General features: G+C 44.0%; 1 protein-coding gene across 1 annotated transcript in view; it reads right to left on the bottom strand.

Annotated features, from left to right (window-relative positions):
• Positions 1-5,059: 5,059 nt before the first annotated feature.
• The window catches only part of IQCK (IQ motif containing K), a 134,057-nt gene continuing 117,221 nt past the window's right edge, over positions 5,060-21,895 (bottom strand). Inside the window, exon 9 of the mRNA XM_021714492.1 lies at positions 5,060-5,382. Coding sequence (XP_021570167.1) covers positions 5,060-5,382 — 323 coding nt within the window. The remainder of the gene's footprint in view (positions 5,383-21,895) is intronic.

The following is a 21,895-nucleotide window of genomic DNA, read 5'->3' as shown; positions in this document are numbered from 1 at the left end:
GGATATTCTTGAAGCCCTCAAGAAATTTCTGGGTGAAAGAATAAAATCTTGGAATAATGCAGAAAGTCAAAACTAATACTTTTATAAACTGCAGCAAAATATGTTTGCAACACATCCTATCTTGTGCAGAAAAGACTCCATTTTCACATGTACCAAGACTTGTTAAAAAAAATCACAATAGAGGAAGCACGAATTGGTCATTTTCCTTGCACAGGGTAATTTGTGCTCAGATGGGAAAAGCTACCAACTGTGGTTAACGTGATGGAATCTTGGCCACAGGCTCTGAGTCATCCTCCATTTTGCATTTCACTGCAAAGAAATGAAAGAGAAAGCAGGATCAATTTACCTATGTAGACAGACTTGTCATTTGGAAACCAGAAACTTTGATGTGTGGACAAGGTCAGTGGCACCAAAACCCACTGAGCGCCTAACTATGGTTCCAGCCCCATGGATCCACTGGGAAGAACACAGGACCATTGTGCTCTGGGAAGCACCTGAAGGTTCAAAACCACTTCCTGGACTGTTCATGGCCATTCTTCATTCAGTTCAGAAAAAGGTCAAAAGTGTGCTTTGCAGGTCGGGGTACTGAAGGAAGGAAGTTTTACTAAGGATGATGACAGATCCTGGGCTCTCTCCACTCAGTCTGTCACCACATCCCCTGTCCTCCTCCCACCCAAAATGAAAAACTCAGGGTATGCTGGAGTCCATGACAAGGTCAGAGAATCTTTTCTCTGTCACAGCCTGGTCAAGAATGTGATCCTAGTGATTTCCTGCATCTGCCAAGCAAAGTTAGCTCCACACAGAGCACAGTTCTGTTTGTAAGGAAGATTAATCCCAATGATGAAAGCTCCTCCCCAGTTAATATGGAAACCCAGTTCCCTGCGTGGGTGGGGGGATTCTTATGGAAAGCCCTTCTCTTTTTTTTTTTTTTTTTTTTTTTTGAGTTGGAGTTTCACTCTCGCCCAGACTGGAGTACAGTGGCACTCCCGGCCACCACAGCCTTGACCTGCTGGGCTCCAGCGATCCTTCTGCCTCAGCCTTCCAAGTAGCCAAAACTATAGGCGTGTGCTACTTGTAGTGTGTGCTACCACACCCAGCTAATTTTTTATTTATTTTAGAGACGAGGTCTTGCCAAATTGCCCGAGTGGGTCTCGAACCTGTGGACTCAGGCAATTCACTCGCCTCGGCCTCCCAAAGTGCTGGGATTACAGGCTGAGCCATTGAGCCTGGCCAGGCCTTCTCTTTTTTTTTTTTTTGAGTTGGGAGTCTCACTCTGTCGCCCAGACTGGAGTGCAGTGGCCACTTCCGGCCACCGCAGCCTCGACCTACTGGGCTCTTTGATCCTTCCGCCTCAGCCTTCCAAGTAGCCGGAATTACAGGCATGCGCTACCACACCCGGCTGATTTTTTGATTTATTGTAGATATGAGGTCTCGCTGCCCAGGTAGGCCTTCTCTTTTTAACACATCTTTGCCTCTGCTGTTCAAGTCCACGCCCTATATATTAATGCCTGAAAGGTTATTTGGGTAGGTTGTGGGTTTTGATGATTTGTGGAGAACATTGTGCTGACACAAAGGGTGTTTGGGGTTGTTGCCAAGTAGGGCTGGGGTTTCCGTTTAATCTACTCCCAGTCCTGCTCTCCCAGGATGTCGGGTCCAGAGGTAGGGTATGCACACTGTCCCACGCCGTGTGGCCACTTGCTGATGGAAATGGGATGAATGCCTTCCGCAGTGCAGACCAGCTCAGCACTCTTCAAACTAAGGGTACATAAAGACTTTCCAAGGGCTCTTGGTCATGGTTCATTCAAAGGAAGTCAGTTTCCAGCTCTTCATCTTCCATGCATGGATTTGCAGCTGTGGAATTTATATGTCCTTTCATATCTGCCGTCATCCTGGCCCAACGAGTAAAACATCCCCCTAAGTGAGAAGGCAGTTTGAAATGTTGAGGGCCCCCAGAGCCCCCCTCATTTTCTATGTTTAATAATGATCAAAATGTGTAATGTATTTATTTGGTTTTGTGTGCTATTAATAACTACATTAATAACTCAAACCAGAAAAATAGTTTTAATACTTGGAGCCTGCCAGGCATGAGCATGGGGAGGCTGATGTGAGAGGATTGCTTGAACCCAAGAGTTTGAGGCAAGCCTGGACAACATAGTGAGACTTCCTCTCTACCAAAAAAAAAAAAAGAGCTGGGTGTGGTGGTGTGCACCTCTAGTCTCAGCTATTCAGGAGGTTGGGAAGATCTCTTAAATCCAGAAGGTCAAGACTGCAGTGAGCTGTGTTCACACCACTGCACTCCAGCCTGGGCAAACAAAAACAAAAAACTTTGAGCCTGTGATCATGTATATACCTTTTTTGTTCCATATATACGGAAGCTCTACGGGCAACCACAGTGAAGCCCCTACATGCATCTAGACCCTATGGACAATGACGTTAACTCTTCATAGTCAAGGATATATCACACCTTGCTAGTCTCTCCCACTGTTCCTCTGATCCATAATATGCTAGTGACTGTTTAACCACGACTGGGGGGAAAGTCTTGATTTGTAGCATCTGCCATTCCCAGCCTAAACCCGACTACGTAAGAGAGAACTGGGAAGAGTACACACAATCAGACGGAGCTGGGCTGCCCAGGATGCTCCAGGGAGGTATGCAGTTACACTTGTGCAGCATCAAGTGCAACTTCTGACTGCAAGCGGGGTCTCCAAGTGTGGTTGGGGGACATTTGCAACACGAGTAAATGGTTAGAAATGCAAATTCAGCCGGGTGTGGTGGCTCTCGCCTGTAATACCAACTCTTTGGGAGGCAGAGGCGAGAGGATTGCCTGAGCCCACAGGTTCAAAACCAACCCGGGCAACATGGTGATCCCTTGTCTCTACAATAAATCAAAAAATTTGCCAGGTATGGTGGTGCACAGCTGTAGTCCCAACTACTTGGAAAGCTGAGGTGGAAGGATCACCTGAACCCAGGCTGAGGCTGCAGTGAGCATGCCATTGCACTCCAGCCTGGGTGACAGAGTGAGACTCCAACTCAAAAAAAAAAAAAAAAAAAAAGGAAATGCAAATTCAGGGCCTCATTCCAGGTGTAAGGCCCAAGTAATCCAGACAGATGCTAGTTAAAGCTTGAGAGCCCCTGACTACTGGTTCTCTACCTTGGCTGCATAGAAGAAGCAGTCAACTTCTGAAACTTACTGGTGCCTGTGTTTCACTCCAGAAATTTTGATGTAATTAAAACCTGAGGCCCAGGTAATGGAATTACTTAAATCTCCAGTGTGTTGCTACATTTATTCAGGGCTGAGAAACAAGGTTGGAATCCCTATAAAGAAACGTGAATATAAGACCCTTGGAGGAGTCTAGAATCCACCCCCCCCCCCCAAGGCCAGCTTCTAAGCATCATGCTGGCTGCCTGCAAAGTTTAAGCTGTCTGAAAGATGCTCTGGCCTATATCTGGCAGACAGGCAGTTGCTGGAGGCTGTCAGTCGCTGGAGGCAAGAAATGGCTTCTGGGAGGAATCCCCAGCCCTGGGTGTTTTCTTCAATTCTGCCTGAAGAAAGAATTCATCTGCTTGCCTTCCTCCTAGTATTTTAACCAATTCTCCATGCCTTGATAACCTCACCTGGGAAAAGCCCTCTTAGTATCTCTTTCAGATCATCACACAGAAATCTTGAGGGAAGAGAGTGGAAAGAAACGAGCTAGGGACCTTGAGAGAGACTATCTAGAGTTGACAGGCTGGAAATAAAGGTAGGAAGGGATACCTCTGTGAAATTACCTGGGAAGCTTTGAATAGTCCCAATGCCCAGGCCCTGCCCTCCACAATTAGGTCACAATCTCTGGAGGTACAGCCACCTTGGAAAGTTCGTTCTCCAACGAAATTGAGTCTGACATTGAATACAAGGTGACTCCGCCCCAGTGTCCTGCAGAAACCCTTGCACACATGTACTGGGAGATGGGAATTAGGATGTTCATGATAGCAGAAAACTGGAAACAATCCAAAAGTCCATCAACAGTTGACTGGATAGACTGTGGTCTACTTGACCGGGTAATTACACAACAGTGAGCATGAATGAGCCACAGCTACACACAATCAACTTGGATTAGCTTCACAGCATTGAAGGAAGGATGCCCAGCACAGAATAAAACCTATAGTGAGTCTATTTATAGCAAATCTCAAAATTGAGAGATACATACAAAGGTGAAATGAACTCTAAAAAAATGCAAGAGAACTATTGTCACAAAAGTCAAGGTAAGTGGCTTCGTGGGAGGGAGAAGCTTTAAAAGACTATTCTGTTTCTTGGTTGGCTACACAGATGTTTGCTTTATAGTTACATGTGTTTTATAGACGCTATTATATGTGTATTTCACCCCTAGAAGAAAGAAAGATGCTAGTAGCCAGGCACAGTGACTCATGCCCATAATCTTAGCACTTTGGAAGGCCATCAAGGGAGGATTACTTGAGGCCAAGAGTTCAAGACCAGCCTGGGCAACAGAGTGAGACCTCGTTTCTACATACATACATACATACATACATACATACATACATACATACATAAAATCATTTTAAAAAGAAAAATCCTAGTACATTGCTTGAAATTACTAAGTCAACCAATAAAGGAATAGAAAGGAGTAATTTCGCTGTTTGGGGGAGAGTCAAGCGGGAAGGTGGGTAAGTGAGTTAACCCTCCTTTAACATGGCAGCAAATCAGGAGATCATATCTAAAATCTTACTACCACACAAGCCTGTTAGAGACACAGAAGAACAGCTAGAGTTCAAAGCCATTGTCTCCGGGAGTGGAAGAGGGCAGCATGGTTCACTATGACCTTTTGTTTTATCCTGTATGTCTTTTGAACCATGAGAACTGTGTGCAAGGACTCTTTGGTAAAAATTCAGAAATAGATCAGATCTCTTCTTAGTGGTCTTCCTCCTCCTGGCTGGAGAATGCAGCCTCATATAGGCAGGTACTCGATAAAAGGAGAGAGGGAGGGAGACACAAGAGCAGGGGTGAGAGGGGCAGGAGGGAAGTAGCAGGCAGGAGCCCAGTTTCCACCTTGGTTTAGAGACATCAACGGGGTTGGCTTCCAACACCAACAGACAGATGCCTCGGTGCCCCTGCGCCGTCCTTGTCCCTCTCAGCAGGCTGGGGCCCAGCCAGTTCCGGAAGGTCTGGGAGAGTGGAAAATCCCGGAGAGAGATGCACCAGCCCTTCAGCTTCAATTAAAGGCAGTGTGACAAGAAGGGCCTTGCATACTAATGAGACTGGGGACATCTTCTTCTCCTCTGGATTGCCCTCATCCTCTCCCGTTCCAGTCAGTGTTGGGCTGAAAACTCCATTCACAGCCCAGGGAAAACCTTCCAGCTGGAGCTCAGGAGAGATAGAGAAGAGGCCTGAAGCTCAAACAGGAAATTGGGGAGCACAGAGTCATCCAGACTCTCATACACTGTTGCCCAGACAGGGCCGCAGCATAAAGGATGGACTAGGGCAGAAATACAGATTCCTGGGCACCGCCCCTGTCCTGCAGAATCAAAATCTCTAGGAGTGAGGCCTGGGAAACAGCATTTCCTCCACCTCAGGGCTGTGGTGGCTCTTTCAATTGGGCTGTATCATTCCGTGTTTTGAGGGCCAAGTCAGCTGTGGCAGGGCGAGAATGGCAACTGCCTCTTCAGGGTGCTGGGAAGAGCTGCCCAGGCAAGGCTTGCAAAGGGCTCAGCACTGATTTGGGCCCAGAGATACACACTTGATACATATGAGCTATTATTATCCTTGGGATATAGTTATTGCCCTCTTACCAAGTCAGGGAAGGGGACAGAAAAATCAACAAGGATTTATATGGACCAAGAGAAGGTCACACACTGAAGAGAGGAGTTGCTTCAGTAGACAATGATCTGATACACAGCTGTGGACTGCAACAGTACAGTGGTCTGAGGTTTCAAAGAGGAGACAGGCTCGCACTCCCAAATCAGATATATGTAAGAAACTTTTGGCCAGGCATGGTGGCTCAGCCTATAATCCCAGCACTTTGGGAGGCCGAACCAAGCCTGTGGGAGACCAGCCCAGGCAAGCAGTCAAGACCTCATCTCTACAATAAATAAAAAATTAGCCAGGTGTGGTAGCGCACACCTGTAGTTCCAGTTACTTGGAAGGCGGAGGTGGAAGGATTGTCTGAGTCCAGCAGGTTGACGCTGGGGTGGCCATGAGTGTGCCACTGCACTCCAGCCTGGGCGACGGAGTGAGACTCCAACTAAAAAAACCCAAAAATTTTTAAAATGCTTAGTTTTTACTCAATTATTTCCCAATTTCTAGTATTCCAGGTAAATAATAAAAGGAACCACTTCTATGGTAACTAGTGAGCCCTTAGCACATATGAAGTCACGGTGAGATAAGTGCTGTTATTTTCCCCAGTTTTACAGACAGGGAGACTGAGGCACAGGCAGGTGATATAACTTGCTCAAGGTCACACCGTGGGCTGTCTGGCTGCTGCATTCATGCTCTTAAACCATACTAGTGCAGCAAAGATTTCTGTGATCAAAGATGCAACAGCGATTAGGCAGACAAAGTTGGTCACTACCATACTGAGACAGGAAGAAAGGAAGAAAACGGATAGGCAGACAGATTAGGGCAAGTCCCCAGTAAAAATCTCTGCTGTAAACCCTGCAGACCAGAGTGAGAACATCCATTCCCAGGTCCATAGACTTCCCCTTTCATGCACTTCTTTTTTATTTTATTTTTTTTGAGTTGGAGTCTCACTCTGTCGCCCAGACTGGAGTGCAGTGGCCGCTCCTGGCCACCGCAGTCTCGACCTGCTGGGCTCTGGCGATCTTTCCACTCAGCCTTCCAAGTAGTTGGAACTACAGGCACACGCTACCATGCCCGGCTAAGTTTTTTTTATTTATTGTAGAGATGAAGTCTAACCAAGTTGCCCAGGCGGGTCTCAAACCCGTGGGCTCAGGCAATCCACTCACCTCAGCCTCCCGAGGCGCGGGATTACAGGCTGAGCCACCGAGCCCGTATCATGTATTTCTTCTTGATTGGCCCTTCTCAACCCTCTCTGATTGGTGCATTTTTAATTCTACACCATGGTGCCGCTCTCTGATTGGTGCTATCCCCAACCAATTAGCATGCACTTCCCTTCCCAAGTCCTCTATAAACACCTCACATCAGCTAAATTGTGGGCTTTCATGTCCCTTCTCCCTGTGGAGAGCTGCAGCTCCTGCTTTCCTGTTCCTGAATAAACTTTTGACTTTCTCACCCTTTGGGTCTACACTGCCTTTTTTTTTGTGTGTGTTGTGCGTGACACAAGAACCTGGGACTCACTGCACTAGAAAAGCTGGACCCACAGAGCTCCTTGGCCCTCTGAACTGACAGAGCTATAAACATTTCTCTGGGCCTCAGCTTACCCACCCGCCGAACTGTGTGTGAGAGTTGTAACACTCCTTGGGGCTCCGCTGCTGTTGGGATCCCCGGGTTCTCAGGTGCTACCAGGTTCCCCACTCCAGACGTCATTGAGTCCCCGGCCACTGCGTGAATCTCAGGCTGGCAGTACAGCTCCGGTGACTGTAACTTGGGAACCCTGATCCTGCCGAACTAGAACAAGCTGCATCAGTATCATCTACTATATCAACAGTTTAGGAAAAACCTAAATGCCCAACAGTCAAGGGATGATTAGGTATCTGATAACTTATAACCTTGATGAAATATGAAGAAAGGGGCCAGGTACAGAGGCTCATGCCTTTAATCCTAGCACTTTAGGAGGCAAGGAGGGAGAATCACTTGAGCCCACCCTGGGCAACAGAGTGAGACCTTTTTTCTAAAAAGAAAAAAAAATGACAGGCATGGTGGCACGTGCCTGTAGTCCCAGCTACCCAGGAGGCTGAGATGGGAGGATTGCCTGAGCAGAATTAGAGGCGCTGGGCTCGGTGGCTCAGCCTGTAATCGCGCGCTTTGGGAGGCTGAGGTGAGTGGATTGCCTGAGCCCGTGGGTTCGAGACCTGCCTGGGCAACTTGGCGAGACCTCATCTCTACAATAAATAAAAAACTAGCCGGGCATGGTAGCGTGCACCTGTAATTCCGGCTACTGGGAAGGCTGAGGCGGAAGGATCGCTGGAGCCCAGCAGGTCGAGGCTGGGGTCTGGGTGACGGAGTGAGAATCCAACTCAAAAAAAAAAAAAAAAAAAGAGTTAGAGGCTACAGTGAGCTGTGATCATGCCACTGTACTCTAGCCTGAGAAAGAGAGTGAGACCCCAACTTGATTTATAAAGAAAGGAAGAAAAATATGATGAAGCCAATACAAGCATGATCATATTTTGGCAAGTTTTCAAGAAAAGAGAGAACTATCAAGGGGAAAATACAGTGGGGAGCATTTCCTGTACATTTTGATGATGCAAATTTGAAATTGTTCAGCACCAAGTTAATGTCTCTAAGGGGTACAAGAATGATGCAGGGACTGTGTGTTGGAGTTGGAAGCCAACCACGATGTCTCTAAAACTAAGAGGGACACTGGGGTCTTTCATTTAGTCATCCCTGCCTTTGTTTTCCCTCCTGCCTTTTGATAAAGAAAAAAAGGGTTTTTTTTTTTATAGTGACTCCTATTTCTTTTTTTTTGAGTTGGAGTCTCACTCTGTCACCCAGACTGGAGTGCAGTGGCCGCTCCCGGCCACTGCAACCTCAACCTGCTGGGCTCCGGGAACCCTTCCGCCTCAGCCTTCCAAGTAGCTGGAACTACAAGTGTGTGCTACCACACCCAGCTAATTTTTGATTTTATTGTAAAGATGAGGTCTCACCAAGTTGCCCAGGCGGGTCTCGAACCCGCAGGCTCAGGCAATCCACTCACCTCAGCCTTCCACCTCAGGATCGCCTGAGTCCAGCAGGTTGAGGCTGCGGTGGCCGTGAGCATGCCACTGCACTCTAGCCTGGGCGACAGAGTGAGACTCCAACTAAAAAAACCAAAAAAAACAAAAAACAAAATCAAAGTAGCAACATTTTTCATAATAACCCCAAACTGGGTACAACCCAAGTATTCATCAATAAATAGAGTGTGATAATATTCATATGAAGGAATTCTACACAGCAATGAAAAAGGGCAAGTTAGCACTACCTTTAACAATTTAATTGACTCTCCCAAACATAATGTTCAGAAAAAGAAGCCACAAACAGAGGCAATCATACGGTGTTTTCCAGTTATGTGAAGGCAGAGAATAAGCAAAACCAATTTATGGTGACAGAAATCAGAATATAAATTTTCCTTGAGGGCAAGGGACTGCTGACTAGGCAGGAGCGTGAGGGGGCCAGCTGGGCTGCTGGCCATATTCCTTATGGGCCGGGTGGTGGTTATGCATTGTAGACATGCACAGGAGGACACTGAGCTGTACACTGTTACCAGCTCAGAGATGCTAAGCAACTTGTCCAAGGTCACAGTGCGTGGCCATGCCAAGATTCTGATCCTGGTCTGTTTGAGTTTAAAACCCATAGGCTTAACCATTATGCCACACCACCTTGAAGTAAGAATTGGGACCTAAAATTAGGAAGGCGGGGGGTGCACTGTGTATGAAAGGAGGCACCTATAAAAATCTAGAATAAACTTAAGTTAACGTAGTCTTTTTGCCTCAGCACAACCATTTTTGCTCAGACTTTAACCCTGTTGAATCTAGCACAGGTTCCACATAGATAAATTTCCAGTAGGTAGGTTTTAGGAAGCATTCAGACGTTCTACTGCAGGCCAAGTGGCAGCCTACCCAAACCCCTTGGCAAAACTCCATCAGATGCAAGGCAAGAACAGAGCCATAGAAATGATAGTAAGACCACTTTCTGGTCAAGGAGTTTGTGGGTTGCAAACGTCTAATAAGTCTCTTGCAGAAAAACGCCTTTCCCTTGTCTCTGCCCATCTAGCCCACGACCTGAGGGCATGAGATGCTAATGTTTGGCTATGTTAAGATCTAAGACTCATGTGGCTACAATCAACATGAAAGACCCTGGACATTCCTCCCGGGGCTTAAATCCCCTTACCCCAAAGGCCATTAAATATACCCATTTCTTGGCCCTTCGAGGCCACACTTACCTCTGAGTGTTGGCCCCCTTTCCAATCTGGGAAAGGTGAATACTAAACTTTACTTCTTTCTACTTCTTTGTTGGACTCTTGCATTATTCCCACGTTATCGGCACCAACACAGCAATGTGCCTCATTTAATTAATGCTGTATCCACCAGTCCTTGCCTTAGGACTGTAGACATTTGATGAGTTTTCCAGACTTACATTATATATCCACCTAACACACCCAGGTTCTCTGAGTCTTTTAATCTCTCCTTCCATTGACTGGCATGGTGATTCCTTACTGGCATTTCTGACTTCCCTGGCACTTCTACTTCATTTAGTGTAGGACATCACTATTTCCATCCCTTTCTAGGGTCCTTGTCAGGATATTAAACTTACATTTTGACAAAGTGTTCCAAGTCAATAAATTTTGTCTGAGCATTATATTCTTCCCCCAGATCCAGCACCCTCGGAATACAGACCCATGCACATATTCTGGTTTCAGCTGTTGGCCTCTCCTTTAGGGTCTAGCCCCTTTTCTTCTTTATCAGGCCCAGTACATCTCTGCCCAGGTTATCTTGGACTTGACCCTTGTTATTTACAGGCTTATTGGTCAAGATGAAAATGGGGACAGATCCTGAGGAAGTGGCTGGCATGTGTCTTGCAGGGAAGAGATATCTGTAATCTTCAAATAAGGAGAAACAACCACTCATTAAGGAATGTGCACACCATCTCTATATGTTCAGAGGCTCAGGGGAACCTTGATATTTAAGATTTTAGTTTGCTTTAATTCTCCTCTTTCCTAATGAAAACCCATGCATGAAATATGTGCCTAGGTTTAGACTTTAACTTTTAGAACTCTGTCACTTCTGTGATGAAGTTTTAGGCCTGGTCCTCAGCACTTTCTGCCCTTTGGCATCAGCACCAACACGGGCCTACCACTCCTCAGTGGGCCATTTCAGTGTATGTTACCAAGCTTTTATTTCTTTTCTATTTTACAAGACTGATTTTGAAGATGAAATTATTTTTCCGTTAAGAAATTATGATTAAGCTGGGCTCAGTGGCTCAGCCTGTAATCCCGCGCCTTTGGGAAGCTGAGGTGAGTGGATTGACTGAGCCCGCGGGTTCGAGACCCGCCTGGGCAACTTGGCAAGACCTCATCTCTACAATAAATTTTTTAAAAATGAGCTGGGCGTGGTAGTGCGCGCCTGTAGTTCCAACTACTTGGAAGGCTGAGGCGGAAGGATCGCCGGAACCCAGCAGGTCGAGGCTGCAGTGGCCGGGAGCGGCCACTGCACTCCAGTCTGGGCGACAGAGTGAGACTCAAACTCAAAAAAAAAAAAAGGAATTATGATTATTATAGAAAAATTGAAGAATATAGAAAAAAAGCCCTCCACTCCCTGCCGTGTCCCCCCAAGAATAAATTGTGGAAGATTCCTTTCTACAAAGAAAAAAGGTTAACATTCAGGGGGGAAATGTCAGGAGTCTGGTAAATTTGCCTCCATGTCTTGACAGTGCCAGGGGTTGTGCTGCATTATTTTTAGGAAAGTTGAGCCAACTTGGAAGTCACAAGCCATTCGAGGAGAATTTGACAGTCTTGAATGTGCGATAATTGCGGCTTTCTGTTGTTGACTTCTAAACAGCTTTACTAAAGTTAGCTCAGAGCAAAGCCTCCTTGAAGGCAGTATTTTAAATGGGAACATTCAGTATTAGAAGTGGCAACATTGGTTCCTATTGAGACAAAGTTATGGGATGATCAAGTTTGGACCCTGAAAGGGAGACATTTAAGTGAAGACTTATTTTTATAGGTGACCACTGAGGTCTCTACAGGGTAAGGAAGCCAGCAAAGCAAAGCCAGTGATGGGGACGTTTAAGTACAGTTCTAAGAACACACCACGTGGAAGAAGAGAGATCTGGTTTTGAATCCCACTACCAAGTCTCTCAACCTCGTGGAAGCCTCAGCTCCCTCCTCCATAAAATGGAGATAGTACGACCTCACCTCTTGGTAGAATGCAAGGATGAAATATGATGGTACACACTGCACAGAGCATGAGAAGTGTTCAACAAAATGATTTCCTAATCACACGAGTAATGCAGTTACTGTAAAAAAACTGGAAAATATGGTATTTTAAAACATTTAAACAAGTTTTCTTTAAATCACTGGGTAGGCACTAGTTTATGTGTTATTCATATGTGTTTATATATGTATCAGTATTTTTCTTTCTACATCCCAAATTACAAGGATAGCCTCATTTTGCAATTAGCTGAATTGCGTCGGTCGAGATTGGAATTTTAGCACCGCAGTTTCAACAACCACCATCTGGCTGTCCTTAGAAATTCTGTGTCTTCAAAAGCTTAGTGAGTCATGGGTGTGAATGAACACAGACGAACCCCGTCAGCCGTGTCTTATGACTTTTTTATTTATCTCTGCATTCTCAGCTGCTACTGCCAAAACTGAACCTTTAGAAATATCCCAGGCATTTTGAATGAGTTTAGGGTATAAACAGTTCTCAGCCAGTTCAGACTGGCAGGAGCTCTGTATATGAAATTTTGCCTTTAAGAGAAATGGAAACAAATCCTCTTGTTTATTTTTAAACAGCTCCTCTCCAAGTGTAACGAATTAATAAATAATTGGAAAAATAATTGGGAAATACTTAGGGATTCCCATGCAGAATTCACTCATCTTGACGTTGACTCAGAACCCAGGGCAGACAGGGCTCAAGTCAAGAAACTCTGAGCACTAAGAAACCAAACTTGCCGAACAATAAGAAAAGGGGGTGGGAATTAACATTCCAAGAGTTTCAACCACAGAGTTGTTTCTAAAAGGAAGCTCCCCAAAAAGAAAATTTGAATGTTTTCAACCACTTATCTTGGTGAGAAACGTATTTCTCTCTAAACAAAACTACAGTTTTAGGAAGGATCAGTCATCTCTCCTTTGTCATTTTTACCTCCTAAATCTGTCCATTCTCACTGCCACCAGGTCACTTGATCCATTCCCACCTGCACCATACTCATCCTTCCATAAAGCCCTTCTGAGACTGTGCCCTGCTGAAATTAGGATCAACTCCAAAGTCCCCCCAAGGCCATGCACTCTCTAGCATCTTCACAAGGGCCCTGTGAGACTCAGAGTCATTCCCTCACCCTGGAAAGCCTTCTCTGCCACTTACATCTAATTAGCTCCTATCATAATCCAGGCCTCAGCCTAGGGGAGTCTATTCAAATGGGCCCCACCCAAAGTCTCTTGTGATGTGGAACCATGAATTTCAAAGCACTCCTCATACTTTGTAATCAAGGATTCGTGTGATTGAATAGTGTCTGCTTTCCACACTAGACTTAAGTTTCCAGGAGAACAAGGTGTTATGTTTTCCATTACATCCCCAGCACCTGGCAGGGTCTTCCTTGCCCAGGGCGGGAGCTCAGCCAGCTTTGATGAATCAATGAACAAAACCCTATTCTAGCTTCCTATGAATTGCCCAAACCCTATCTCGGCCTCCACGCTGTCAAAAGGACACATATTTCCAGCAGTAGGAAGAGAGAGGCAGGGTCTGTACCTGGAATCTAGCACTTACTACAGGTATGCCCTTGGCCCAGTCACTAACCTTCTTAGCTTCCATTTCCTCACCTATAAAATTGGGCTCCTCATGGATCATCTTACATAGGGTACTGTAATCTTGATATTTAAATACATTAACTGAGATCACATATAAAAATCCAACAGAAGAGTGCCTGGCACATAGCAGGTATGTGATATTGTGATATAATAATAAATAAATATTCTGGTCTTCATTTTAGTTTCCTGGCACACAGTTCCTAAGACCCTTGCAATCTCCAAAGTTACAGGTGTATTTTTGTGTGTTTTCTTTTTTAGCTGGAGTCTCACTCAGTCCAGGCTATAGAATGCAATAGCATGATCACAGCGACTGCAGCTTTGACCTGAGCTTAGACCTTCTGCCTAGTCACCAGAGTAGCTGGCACTACAGGCATATGCTACCACGCATGATTAATTTTTTAAAAAGTTTATTGTAGAGATGAGGTCTCGCTATATTGCATAGGCTGATCTCAAGCAATCCTTCTGGACTCAAGTAATCCTCTATTCTTGGCCTCCAAAAGTGCTAGGACTACAGGCAGGAGCCTCCGTGCCTGTCTCTTTTTATATGTTAATGAGATGACTGGTGAATGAGGGCTCCAGAATACTTCATCTGGAGGAGGGGGCTGGTTGCCAGGGGAACCAACCACATGATTAAAAGATTGAAGCTTTCAGTCCCACCTTTGACCTTTGGGGAGGGGAGAAGAGCTGGAGGTTGAGTTGATCACCACGGGCAGTGATTTAATCCATCATGCCTACATTATGAAGCCCCCACAAAGCCCCAGAAGGATGAATCTGGAGAGCTTCTAGGTGCTGAGAGGAATAAAGTCTAGCAGACATGGAAGCTCTATGCCCTCCCCACATGCCTTACACTGAGTATTTCTCCCATCTGGCTGTTCCTGAGTTATATCTTTCATAATAAACTGAGAACCAAGTAAGTAAACTGTTTGCTGAATTCTGTGAGCCTCTCTAGCAAATGATGAAACCTGAGAGGAGGTAGTGAGAAGCTCTGTTTGCAGCCATGTTGGACAGAAGTTGAGGGGGTACCTAGGAACCTACTACTTGTGACTGGTATCTGAAGTGGGGGCACTCTTGTGGGACTGAGCCCTTAGGCTATGGGGTCCGCACTGACTCCAGGTAGTGTCATAATTGAACCAGACTGCAGGATGCCCAGTTGATACTGGAGAACTGGAAAATTCCTTGGTGTGGAGGAACCTCTCACACACACATTCTGGTGGCCGGAAGTATTGTAAGAGTACAGGAGAGGGAAAAACAATGTTTTTTTTCTCCAGAAGGTGAGTGGCAAGTGACAGGTCCTGTGATCTGAGCCACAGTCTGCCTGGTTTTGGAGGCTAAGCCCCATCAGGCCCTGCCTCAGACATAAGGTAGCCGGAAGTAAGGAGTTTCAACTTGGCAGCTGCCCGCTTCCTGTTTGCCTCTTGTCCTTCCTTTGTCAGCACCTCTGTGTGTCAATGGCCAGACAGAGTCATTGTTCTCTTGGAGCTAACGTATGTTTGAATTAAAAGATAAATATTTTCAGTATGTACAAAAGCTCTTCAGTAGCTATACATATGAGATTAAGTGCTTTCAAAGCCATTGCAAAGAAATTATCCTAAGAGACTAATCTTAAATGCATAGAAAGATTTAGGAATAAAGACAGCTATTTGGTGCCGTGATCTCTTAAATTGATACGAAAAACCAGCTGGGTCTGGTGGCTCACGCAGCACTTTGGGAGGCCAAGGCAGGAGCACCTCTTGAGGCTGGGAATTTAAGACTAGCCTGGGAAACATAGCAAGACCCTGGATTTACAAGGGAAAAAAAAAAGGTAACAAATTCTGCCTCTGAAAAAAATTTTTTTTCTTTTTTTTTTTTTTTATGCATTGGAGTCTCAGTCTGTTGCCCAGGCTGGAGCAGTGGCACGCTTAGGACCACTGCAGCCTCCACCTGCTGGACTCAGGCAATCCTTCCACCTCAGCCTTCCAAGTAGCTGGAACTATGGGTGTGCACCACCATGCCCAGCTAATTATTTGCTTTATTGTAGAGATGAGGTCTTGCCATGTTGCCCAAGCTAATCTCGAACCCCTAGTCTCAGGCAATCCTCTCGCCTCAGCCTCCCAAAGTGCTGGGATTACAGGCTTAAGCCACCACACCCAGCAAGATTAATGTTTTCAATATGTAAATATATCCTTTATAGCTACACAAATAAAATTCAATTCTCTTAAAAGCCATTTTCAGTGACTATATCCTAAAATACTAATCTGAAGTACATACAAAGATGTGGAAAAGAAGCCAGCCACAGTAGTGATATTTATAATGGTGAAATTTAGAAAGAAGTGTTCAGTAGGAAAATAACCAAATTATGTAGCCAATCATATATAAAAGAAGTTTATCTTATAGACAGAGGTTTTTATAATATGCAGCTACCTTTTTTTAAAAGACAAATGAAAATAATTGTGATGCAATATAAGCTCACTGATGTAAAATTAAAGATAGAAATGCATTTTCAAAAAAGTTGACAAGAGGCCGGGATTGGTGGCTCAGCCTGTAATCCCAGCACTTTGGGAGGCTGAGATAAGTGAATTGCCTGAGCCCGCGGATTTGAGACCAGCCCAGACAACTTGGTGAGACCTCATCTCTACAATAAAAATAAAAAATTAGGCTGGGCTCAGTGGCTCAGCCTGTAATCCCAGCACTTTGGGAGGCTGAAGAGAGTGGATTGCCTGAGCCCACGGGTTCAAGACCCACCTGGGCAACTTGGCGAGACCTCATCTCTACAATAAATTAGCCGCACGTGGTAGCATGTGCCTGTAGTTCTGGCTACTTGGAAGGTTGAGGCTAAAGGATGCCGGAAGCCAGTAGGGCGAGGCTGCAGAGGCCAGGAGTGTGCCACTGCACTCCAGTATGGGCGACAGAATGAGACTCTAATTCAAAAACAAACAAACAAACAAATAAATAATAAAAATAAATTAGCCAGGTGTGATAGTACGCGCCTGTAGTTTCGACTACTTGGAAGGCTGAGGCAGAAGGATTGCCTGAGTCCAGCAGGTCGATGCTGAGTGGCCATGAGAGTGCCACTGCACTTCAGCTTGGGCGATGGAGTGAGACTCCAATTCAAAAAAAAATTGACACGAAAGATGACAGCTGGAAATTCACGGGACCCAGCTAGAATAACCAAAACAATCTTGAAAAAAATAAAGTATGATGATATACTCCTTGCAATTTTAAAACTTGTGTGATACCAGCCTAAGGACAGATCTATAGACCAATGGGATAGAATTGAAAGTACAGAAATAGATCCTTACATTTATGGTCAAATGATTTTCAACAAGGTGCCAAGACTAGCACCCTTGTTGGAAAAAGAAAAGTCTCCTCAACAAATGCTGCTGGACAAATGGATATTCAGATGTGAAGGAATGAAGTTGGACTCTTACCAAAATTTAACAAAAATTATACAAAAATTAACTCAAGATGGGTCAAATACCTAAATGAAAGTGCTAAAACCACAGACCTAAAAAAAAAATGAGTAAAGCTTCATGACCTCGGCTTATTTTCCTATTGAACACCTCTTTCTAAATTTCACCATTATAAATATCACTGCTGTGGCTGGCTTCTTTTCTACATCTTTGTATGTACTTCAGATTAGTATCTTAGGATACATTCCCTGGAAATGACTTTAAAAGAATTAGGCAATGGTTCCTTAGATACGATACTGAAAGAACAGGTAACATATGAAACATAAACTGGACATTACCAAGATTTAAAACTTTCGTGCTTCAAATGACTCCACCAAGAAAGAGAAAAGACAACTCACAGAATGGCAAAAATATATATGCATATATAATATATATTGTAAAATAATATATATTACAGTATTTATATTATATATATATATATATATATATATATATATTTTTTTTTTTTTTTTGAGTCAGGGTCTCACTCTGTCTCCCAGACCAGAGTACAGTGACACAATCACAGCTCACTGCAGTCTCCACCTCCTGGGCTCAGGTGATTCTTCTGCCTCTGCCTCCCAAGTAGCTGAGAATACAATTGTGCACTGCCATGCCCAGCTAATTTTTAAAATTTTTGTAGAGATGAAGTCTCACTATGTTGCCCAGACTGGTCTTGAACTCTTGGACTCAAGCAATCCTCTCACCTCAGTCTCCCAAAGTGCTGGGATTACAGGCATGAGCCACTGCGCTCAGCTTAAATTATATATTTAATAAAGGATTTATATCTCAAAAATATAAAGAACTCTTATAAGTAATAATAATACAAACAATCCAATTAAAAAGGGCAAAGAATCTGAATAAATATTTCTTCAGAAAGATATATACAAATGTATAATAAGCATATGAAAATACATTCAACATCATTAAGGGATGTTGAGAAACATAAATCAAACCACAATAAGATACCACTTCATACCCACCTGAATGGCTATAATCCAACAGACAGATAACAATAAGTGTTGCCAAGGATGTAGTGGAATTGAAACTCTCATACACTGCTGGTGGGAATGTAAAATGGTTTAGTCACTCTGGGAGTGACTGCCTGGAAGTTCCTCAAACAGTTAAAACTAGAGTTATTACATGACCCAGCAATTCCACTCCTAGCTATATTACCAAGAGAAATGAAAACATATGCCTACGCAAAACCTATCCATGAATGTTCATAGCAACATTATTCATAATTGCCAAAAAGAAACAATCCAAAAGCCTGTCAATTAATGAATGGATAAATGAGATGTGATACATCCATACACTATTATCTAGCCATGATATGGACTGAGTTCTTCCCAATTTTTTTTTTTTTTTTTTTGATTTGGAGTCTCACTCTATCGCCCAGACTGGAGTGCAGTGGCCGCTCCCGGCCACCGCAGCCTCGACCTGCTGGGCTCCGGCGATCCTTCCACCTCAGCCTTCCAAGTAGCCGGAATTACAGGTGTGTGCTACCACGCCCAGCTAATTTTTTGATTTATTGTAGAGATGAGGTCTCGCTGCCCAGGCGGGTCTCGAACCCGTGGGCTCAGGCAATCCACTCACCTCAGCCTCCCAAAGGCGTGGGATTACAGGCTGAGCCACCGAGCCCGGCTTAATTTTTTTTTTTTTTTTTGAGTTGGAGTCTCACTCTGTCACCCAGGCTGGAGGGCAGTGGCACGCTCCCAGTCACTGCAGCCTCGACCTGCTGGGCTCAGGAGATCCTTCTGCCTCAGTCTTCCAAGTAGCATGTGCCACCATGCCCGACTAATTTTTTGATTTTATTGTAGAGATTAGGTCTCGCCAAGTTGCCCAGGCTGGTCTCGAACCCGCAAGCTCAGGCATTCCTCTCACCTTGGCCTCCCAAAGTGCTGAGATTATAGGCATGAGCCACTGTGCCCGGTCCCCCCAAATTTTTATGATAAAGAATTATAATAAAGCCCAAACACCCACCCCCCTATATGACTATATTGGAGAAAGGACTTTTAAGGAGGCAAATGAGGTTAAATAAAGTCATAAGAGTGAATCCCTGATCCAAGAAACTGGTGCCCTTATAAGAAGAGGAAGAGACACCAGGAATCTCCCTCTGTCACAGAAGAACCCAGTAAGAAGGCAGCTGTGTGCAACCCATAACGAGAGCCCTCACTAGAACCTGGCCATGCTGGCACCCGAGCTCAGACTTACAGACTCCAGAACTGTGAAAAGATAAATTTCTGTTGTTTAGGCTGCCAAGTATGTGGTATTTTGTTATGGCAGCCTGAGCTGACTAATATAAGCCATAAAAAGGAATAATGTACTGATACAGGGTATAATATGGATGAACTTTGAAAACATTGTGCTAAGTGAAAGAAGACAGGCACAAAGGACAATATATTGCAGTATTCCATTTGTATGAAATGTCCAGAGTAGGCAAATTCATAAGCAAAGGGTAGATTAGTGGTTGTGATTAGTGACTGGAAGGAATAAGGGTCTTGGGAGGTATGGCCAAAGGTTGTAGGTTTTCTTTTAGGGGTGATGAAAATGTGCTGAAATTCATGGTAGTAAGGTTTGCAAGTTTTGTGACATTTCTGTGATATCTGTAATACACTAAAAGTCATTGAATTGTATACTTTGAATCATATATGAATTACATATCAATAAAACTGTTTAAGAAACAGAAAGATGACGTTTCAATAATGGTCATCTCTAGGTGGTGCATTGTATACTTTTTTGGTTCAATTTTCTGGGGCAATAAAACTTCTATAATCAGTTAAGAAGGAAGTTATTTTTTAAAATTCTATTTTTAAAAAAATGTCAACAATATTCTACCTGTCTACAAAGCTGATAAAAACTCACACCTCTGCAAAACTACACCTTAGTGGCAATCCCCTGGGCTAGGTTTCTCAGCATTTAATGTTCTTTCACATGCATTATCTCATCTAAGGTTCACAACCTCTCTGTGTTGTAAACAAGGAAAATACCTGTTTTCTTCCTGAGTGAATGTATTTACATCTTGCTTCCTCCCTATAAAAGGATTTTAGATAACTTATAACCAAATATAGTAAATCAAAACAGAAAAAGAAAACCAAGTCTCAAGAGAAATGAAGAATTCAGATATATGCTAACCACAACAGTTTAAAAGTTGCTATAAATTAGCTTTAATTGAACTCGGAGCATCCTGGCAGATAAGGCAAAAAGGGAAAGTCAGCTAAGAAGCAACCATTTTCTCAAGGGAAGTAATATTTTTGGATCACCATTTGCTGGATGACATTTCTCATATGAATTTACTTTTGAAAAGGATTTAAAAGAGTTTGACTCAAAATTTTTACAGAAAATGTTGCAGTACATTTAATATGGCTATTTCCTAGAGCTACCTCGATTTTGTAAGCCAAAGACACACCACCTTGGCAAATTCATATAAGATCTAAGACCATGGAAACCAAACTTATAATCTGATCTAATTGAGTGATTTTAAAAATATTTTTAAGTGGCCACCTACAATTTAAAAAATATTCATTGCTTTTGCAATACATAAAAACACCTCAAACAAAAATTTCACCAGTGTTTTCCTTATTAGCAGCAAAGCTGCTATTTTCTCTCTATTCTATTTCATTTTTTAAGATGTTTGTGTCAACCCAGTAATGGATTTCACCACTCACAGTGGAAAAAACACTGCTCTAAAATGATTTAAAAGTGGTTTACAGTAGTCATCACTGATCATTACTGAGCACCTAATGTGTGCAAGGCATTGGACTATGCATGCTACATGCATTATTTCATTTGAGTATCCAGTGATGAAAGTACTTTTATTATCTCCATTGTACAGGTGAGGAGCTGAAACTCAGAGAGGTTAAGTAACTTGTTTAAGGTCACATAGCCGGTAAGAATTGGTTCAGTGAGCATTAGTGCAAGTGTTTATTTTTAAAACACACAGGCGGGGGTGTGTTCATTTCTTTTACAGTTAAAAGATGAATGATCAGGAAGGTTGAATGCCCTGCTCAAGGGCACACAGCTAAGAGGCTTCCAGCTAGAGTTCCAATGCAGGTCTTGCAGCTCTAATCCCCGGTTCTTTCTACCTTTTGCGCTGCTCATCTCGAATCAGCCTCAAATGTCTCTTTGAAACCTCTTAAAGGACAAGTCTCACCAGGCTCGGTGGCTCAGCCTGTAATCCCAGCACTTTGGGAGGCTGAGGCAAGTAAATTGCCTGAGCCCATGGGTTTCAGACCAGCCCAGGCAACTTGGCGAGACCATGTCTCTACAATAAATCAAAAATTAGCCGGGCTTGGTAGTGAGCGCCTGTAGTTACAGCTACTCGGAAGGCTGAGGTAGAGGGATCACCGGAGCCCAGCCGGTCAACACTGGGGTGGCTGTGAGCACGCCACTGCATTCCAGCCTGGGCCACAGAGTGAGACTCCAACTCAAAAAAAAAGACAAGTCTCTGGATGCCACGAAAAGCAAATGAGGGCACTTCTAGAGCACGTGGCAGTAACAGAGCATGTGCAAACGATTCCTTAGTTTCCATCATCTCCCTCCTACTCAACTGGAGCAAAATAAGACACTTTCTAAAAGTTTTCTAGCACACCAAAGGATTACCAGTGACAGCTGGGTGGGTAACTTTCTTAGATCTCTTGACACTTTTCTGTATTTTTCATAATGAGAATGTATTACTTTAATAAGGGAATAGGTTTTAGTCTATTTTATTTTATTTTTATTTTATTTTATTTATTTATTTATTTTTTGAGTTGGAGTCTCACTCTGTCGCCCAGACTGGAGTGCAGTGGCTGCTCCCGGCCACCGCAGCCTCGACCTGCTGGGCTCTGACGATCCTTC

The sequence above is a fragment of the Carlito syrichta genome, unplaced genomic scaffold (assembly GCF_000164805.1).
Source record: "Carlito syrichta isolate Samal-C Ts95f unplaced genomic scaffold, Tarsius_syrichta-2.0.1 Scaffold95881, whole genome shotgun sequence".
In the NCBI taxonomy this organism is placed as follows: Eukaryota; Metazoa; Chordata; class Mammalia; order Primates; family Tarsiidae; genus Carlito; species Carlito syrichta.
This window is presented reverse-complemented; position numbering and strand designations above follow the sequence as displayed.